The following is a 6,928-nucleotide window of genomic DNA, read 5'->3' on the forward strand; positions in this document are numbered from 1 at the left end:
TTTGTGATATGATATCTTTCTAAATTGCAAATTACAACTGCTGTTCAGTCTCTCATATCGGGAAATACACTTCATGTTTCTCACTCTTGAAAGACAAAACTCTTTCCTCAAATATTTAGTTAAAAGTTTCTCCTATTTTGCATGATGCTTCAATTTTAAGCTCTACCTTTGGACACAGAAGAACTATAGTAGAGTGGAGCTCTAACTCTACTAGAATGGAGCCCTATATCCAAAATCCAGTGAGGTCGTATTTGAATGAGATGTGTGATATCACAACATAGAATTTTTAGTAAACAACATGGAAAAAAACTTTAACCACCATTTTCTCACATAAGAATAATTAATGTTAATAACACTTACTGAACTAATATTCTGTTGATTTTTCTTTACTCTTTCAATCTCTGGAGTCTCTTTTACAGCTGTGCCAGCTCCTACTTCCTTCTTATAAAACACCTTCATTTCCCCGAAAGAAAAAGTAATTATGAGACTGTTAGCAATGCAAGTACAAGTTCTCATAAAACGGCTGGGCAATTTTCCAAGTTCCAAATTGGTCTGACTATAAATCTTGCTAAGAAAGCAAATACTTGAATTTTTCATAAATCAGACCAATTATCAGTAACTATAATAACGTTCTGTTTGTTTTCAACTGTAACCCAGATAATCTATTATCATCCTTTAGACTGACCGCAAACATTTGTAAGTATTTGTAATGATAGTTTTAACTTTGGAAATAATATTAAAATTTAGATCATAATCTATAAATGTTTACAAATGCAACTTTATGCTTGAGTAATCTCATTTATTTCAGTGTAATTGAATGTGCATGTACATGCAAGATTTGAAGTGGTTTTTTACTCTTCAGATCTTAAAATACTCTGAGAAGTGAATAGATATTATTACTTCTAATTTAACAAACTAGAAAATTGACATATTCATGATAAAATAACCAGAACAGTCAGAGCTACAATTCAAGTCACATGATTTTTTACTTCTGGGTTCAAGCCAGAAAGCTGAGGACTGCATCTAAAAACAAAGCTCAATTCTTAAAAGATACACATGCTGTTTATATAATTCTCCTCTCTATTTCAATTGTTTCAGTAAAGGATAAAACACAAAGCGCATCAGTAGAATCAATCATTCAAAGTTACTGAAAGAGACAGTAAATAACTGCTCCACAAATTCCAAATGTGGCTATAATTTAAATAACCATGGAGCACCAGTTCACGATGCAAAACTCTTAAAGAAGTTTTATTTGAATTTCAGTATTTGGTGTCACAGCTGTTGCCATTCCAGTAAGTATTTCCAGGCTAGTAGTGTAAAAACAAGTCTGATCCTGGAGTTCGTAAAATAAATCTTTACCATTTAGTATTTCTGCCTTTCTTAAACCAAGATTTATTTAACTTTTTTTTTCCTATCAATAAACCTTAAACAATAAAACATCATTCTTGATGCATTTCTCCTACTTCCTTGAACCCCTCTGTAACCTAGGGTGACTACTACTGCCAAATATTCTAGAGGAGAATGAATTATTTATGTCCACAACTCATTTTTTACATATTCAGAAAACCTTTAACAATTTAGAACTTTGTTTTACCGTGTAAGAACAGAGACAGTTTAAGAGTAAGAACTTGAAAATTCTTCTGCACCAGCATGTCAGTACAAGGTAGAAAGATTTACATAGTGGACTGAACTAAAATATACTTTTCTCCTCTACTAAGGAGGGAGTGGTAAAAAATGTTGGAGCTAGGAATTTTTCTATGAAAGAGATGACTGTGCAATAAATATCCTATTGTAAATCATCTGCCAAATGAGCTAGTGAGCTAGAAGCAGCACTGATCTTATCTGCAGAGCTAGTCACTTTTTTTGTCCCTTAAGGCAGGAAAATACTAAAGACAAAATCCAAAAATCAGAAGCCTATTAGGGGTCATTAATTGTTTTATATTGGGGCTGCTCCCAGCTATATCTCAACTTAGTAAAAAGTAACTTACCTTTATAATCTAAATTGCACAGAATGCTGAACGATTAAAACAAAGAAAGAAAAAAAATGATCATTCAATCACAGCTATAAACTGCTTTCCTACATTTGGAGGATCCAGTTCAGAAACAGAAAAAGGACCACAAAATAAAGCAAATACAAATCACCTCAACGACAAAATACCTTCATTTCATATTATCCTTTACACTAGCAAAGAGAATAATTGTCAGCCTTGGCACTGAAAGTTCAGACTGGCCTACAGGGCTGCAAGGGGTTCAGATGTGTCAGAGGCTTGTCAAGGCTTAATTAAGTAGTGGAAGGTTATTATATTCCTGGTATCTAACTGTTAGTGAGTCTGCACTGCCAGACCCACTGACCTATCTGAGGACTTCATCAAAAGCTATCAAAGACTGGAGCAGGGAGGAAAGCACATTAGTAGAGGCTAGCTTGGATCCCCTCTGTTACATGGAGTTTCAGTGTAGCATGTTAGGATGCCAGTGACGTAAGATACAGTGCTAATCACTGTCCCACCGTGCAGCAGAGCACCATTCAAAACTAAGAGGCCACAGACTATAAGAAACAAAATTGGGGCCAGTGGGCATGTCAACAGCTCCTATCAGAAAGATGTAACTTTCAACTGCTCTCATCTGAAGGAAGAAAAGGAGCAGGTAATGGCTGGAAGACATTACAGGAGAGACCACTGCCTAGAGCAGCCTCAGAGACTTTTCTTCTCTCCCCACAGGCTCTTACTCCCCTAGTGAAGCTGCAGTGATATGGGACAGCTGGAGGTAAACACCTCTGAGAGAAACTAATTGACCTTGTACTTCTGCAGAGTTGGATAAGCTGAGAATATCTCTAAGTTAAAGAACAACATCTGTGTCAGATAATGCTAAAATATTTAAGTAACTTATATTCCTTTCTCTCAGATCACTGCCTTTATTAGTATTACTTAGTCTGCCATAAAAAACAGACACTAACTGGACAGCCTTTGGTTCTGGAGGCTATATTTACTCCTCTTCTTCTCTTCTCTATTACAAGCAAAGCCAGCATTACAAACAGCAGAATTAATGGGCCCAAAAAGGAAACGGAACTGAATGCATCCCAAACTGAGCAATTTTAGAAATCTAAGCTCATAACTTACATTTAGGGATAAACTGAAACTTAAATCTAGCATAAAATTAAAAAATATATCCAGTATACAGTTATAACCTAAAATCACTAGACATATATGTTTATGAAACATGATCTGTTCTAATTTTATACTTGAATCTTGATGTTCCGTACATATGATAGGAAACAGATGAAAAATCTTATATGCACAGTAACAAGCCTTAAATTTTTTTGTCCTTTTAAATAAAGTACTTCCTGGGGCTTGATGGAAAAAGAAAAAACAACTTCATTTAAAAATAACTGTGGCTTGGCAAGGTGGTATAAGTGGTTTAGCAATTCAAAATAAGTGTTACACCTAGAAAAGCTGGGTATTTTTTTTACTGAAAGAAATGAGTGATACAGCTTTTGCCAGGAAAATTATGCAAATGGTTTAAAGGACATTTACTCATAAGTTCCCTATTTCATGCTGCAGCACAAGAGAGCCTATTTAAAGTGAAAAATATCTGAGAAGTTGCAAGCAAAGAGAGGAGCACTATTACTCACTGAACTGATGTTTTTCTGAGTACTTTTTATCCTCTCCATCTCTGGAGTGTCTGGGACAGCAGAATAGTTACAGAGCATCTTCTCTGCTTCATCTTTGTACATTTTCTGAAAAATAATTTTAAAATGTCTATTTCCTGCTTTCTTGGGCTCAGAATATCCAAATGCAACAAAAGATGCTTATTGCTGATAAGCCTCAACATCCTTGTACAGTATTTATTTCAACCTCTCTCCTCCATGCTATTGTTATCATTGTCTGTGTGGGACATCTGACACTGTGTCCCACGCAAAAAATATATAATATATATATATATGTAACATATTCTCATATACATTGTACTATTTCCCTTCACTGTCAGGATATATATAACCTTCTCATCAGGTAATGTAAAAAGACCTGCAAGTGGATGTAAACAATTAAATTCAATTTACATGGCGTGGCACACCTGAATACAAATAAGAATCAGGCAGTAAGACTTTTTACTACATGTAAATTAATTTAATACAGGTGTGAAAGCCTCTACAGAGCTACAGAAGTAGTATTTTGAGCAATGTATGTCAAGCACTCATTGTTACACATAATTAAAACATTCAGCCTTTGAACTATGCCTACCTGGCTTGCTATTTCTGAAGCCCTTTTGACCCGTTGTATTTCAGGAATATATGGGCCAACTTGCATCCCTTTTCCTATAATTTCAGTCTCCAGATCCTTTTTATATTCTTTCTGAAGAAAAAAGGAAAAAAACCCATAACTAATTCTACAGTTATTTGTACATGCTGTCTTCAAAGTTATTCTTATAGCACTGGTGAGGCTTTAAAATAAATTCTTCAATTTCTTTAATTTAATGTTTTTATTGTGCACTGCTTATTCCTTTTAGCCCAAGTATGTCTGAGCACATTTTATGTTTTTAACAACTCATTGTGTTTTACTTCCAAAGTAATCTTAAGAGACTCATTCTGTACTCACCTGGCTTACAATTTCAGAAGCTTTTTTGGCTCGTTGTATATCAGGAGTATCCGTGCCCACTCCCATTCCTTTTCCTTTAATTTCATTCTCCAAGTCTTTCTTGTATTCTTTCTGAAAAGAATAGCATTGGAAATACATGTCTGACAGCCAAATTCTTAAATTGTTCCTACTTTAATCTGTGCAATTCCACTGAACAGCATTCTTAAAACACCAAATAACTTTTGATTCAACAGCATTACCTGTGTAGGATCTACTTACAAGACACCTATGCTGTAGCTGCTGACCAGTTAAAAAATTCTTTTAATAGACTGCTTACTTCAAACCTGATGTAGCCTTTCACATCTACCTGTCTTTTCAGCTTTGGCAGCCGCAATCACAGACACTTGTAGGTGAGACTTTCTCCCTCAGCTGCACCTTGCAAGACTGGGGTCATAACGCTTTAGCATCTCTCTAACTCTGTTTATCTTTTGGCCCTAACTAAACAAGCAGCTATTCAGACCTAAAAGCAGTAGGCCCGCAGCTACGGAACACAGCCCAGGCCAGGCAGGGTTCGTGAGGAACAAGTGCAACCTGCAAAGGTTGATGGAAAGGTCAAAGTTCTGGGAAATCTTAACTTTCCCCCATATGCTGATTATGCAACTTTTAGACTCTATGCAGCTCAACGGATTAGGTATTTGGTGAAATTTGTGGTATTGCTTCTGCCTGGATTGGTCACCTCCTGGAACTGTCAATTAATTTGTTGCATTCTGTCAGATGGAAAGCTTGCACCAGCTACAGTACTGACCATGCTTGCAATTTCAGAAGCTTTCTTGGCTCGTCTTATCTCAGGAGTGTCTGGACCAACTTGCATGCCCTTCCCTTTAATTTCAGTTTCCAGGTCTTTCTTGTATTGTTTCTGTGAAGATAAAACTTTATACATTATATTCACAATAGCCAGAGAGTTACAGGTAGATTTTTGCACAAGAGATCCAATTTTGAGATTTAGAGTCAATCAAAAATCTCAAATTCAGAGTCACAACTCTCAAGACTCTTGGTAAGCTTTTGTCAGGAAAATACATAACAAACTACAGGAGGAAAACTTGAGGAGATATTCACTGAATGTACAGAACTCTACCACTGAATTTTTAATTTGGCAGAGGGTGGGGGGAATCAGTCCATACAGCTTGCTACAATTATCCCCTAAGGTAAAGGAGAAGTTTAGCTCTGCAGACCATGGTATAATAAGCTGGTACTTGGTGCCAGTGTAATCGAAACACATTTTACTTGTAAGAAAATATTTTATTTATGAAAAGACTACATGTTAGAAATTTAATACCATACAGAATTGTTTCCAGTGAACTTTCAGAGCAGGAAGTTGTAATTTATTCATTTAATAGGTCTTTCCTGAACCACAGCCATTAGGCAAGTGGCAGTACTCATCCATGATTGCTGCTTTTTCCTCACAACATAAATTATAAATAACCAATAACCAGGAAACGAAATGAATATTTCATCTTCAGCTTATCCAAGCAAGGATATATTTCTTGTTCATAAGCAAATGATATTAAAATATAATACTGAAATATTGTATACAATAGTTGCACTTTTTTTTTTTTTTTAATAAATTAAAAGATTCTCAGGCACTGCTATTTTTGCTACTACAGTAGTAATCACTCTTTTTTATTCTAGTTTTTCTCTGCCTGTGGAAAACAGGTGGGGGGGTCAAAATAAATACATATAATTAAAAAATTTCTTCTTACTTTTCTTGTTTGTTAATTATTTTTAGGCTGTACATTAGTTAGAAAAGAGAAGGAAAATATCCTTCTACTCAATGCAATGGTCTGATCACTTACAAGAACAAGAGCAAAAAGACTTTCAGTCTTCCATCTCTGTCTCACTCTGATGTGGAAATAAACGTGGTAAAACACCTCTCTACTTCGCAAACCACAGTTTTTTGCAAATAGTGTAAGTTAACCTAAGAGAAGACGTTATCCCTCACTTCCTCTCTGCTAAAGGTGGAATGGCAGATGTTTCCTCCCAGCTTCATATTGTGTAAAACACCAAGGAAAAGATAATCCTGGGAGTTACAGCTATATATTCCTGCACCTCTTTACAGTGGTTGGATTTGGCCCTATGTATGGCACTCCCTCTGGTTCTTATGGCTATGTATGTATATGCGTGCAAATAAATATACATATACACACACACATATTAAATGAATATAAAATATATAAATATCTAAAGTAAATACATGTATTACTCTGGAAGAATGACTCCCCAAAGGCATGACGTGCAGCACGAGCTTCACCTTCCCTCCCCACGCTCTGCAGCCCCACTGCCGCTTCCCAGGCAGCCTA

The 6,928-nt window shown here is 35.8% G+C and overlaps 1 protein-coding gene across 3 annotated transcripts in view; it reads right to left on the reverse strand.

The window, feature by feature from the left end:
• Nucleotides 1-6,928, reverse strand: part of NEBL (nebulette) — a 278,197-nt gene that overhangs the window by 46,752 nt on the left and 224,517 nt on the right. Inside the window, exons 13-17 of one of the 3 annotated variants that reach the window (XM_052803995.1) lie at nt 5,377-5,487; nt 4,593-4,703; nt 4,239-4,349; nt 3,629-3,733; nt 361-453 (exon numbers count right to left, since the gene is read on the reverse strand). The exons of the other annotated variants lie outside the window; for them this stretch is intronic. Coding sequence (XP_052659955.1) covers nt 361-453; nt 3,629-3,733; nt 4,239-4,349; nt 4,593-4,703; nt 5,377-5,487 — 531 coding nt within the window. The remainder of the gene's footprint in view (nt 1-360; nt 454-3,628; nt 3,734-4,238; nt 4,350-4,592; nt 4,704-5,376; nt 5,488-6,928) is intronic. 3 annotated transcript variants of the gene reach the window in all.

This window comes from Harpia harpyja, chromosome 1 (genome assembly GCF_026419915.1).
Source record: "Harpia harpyja isolate bHarHar1 chromosome 1, bHarHar1 primary haplotype, whole genome shotgun sequence".
Taxonomy (NCBI): domain Eukaryota; kingdom Metazoa; phylum Chordata; class Aves; order Accipitriformes; family Accipitridae; genus Harpia; species Harpia harpyja.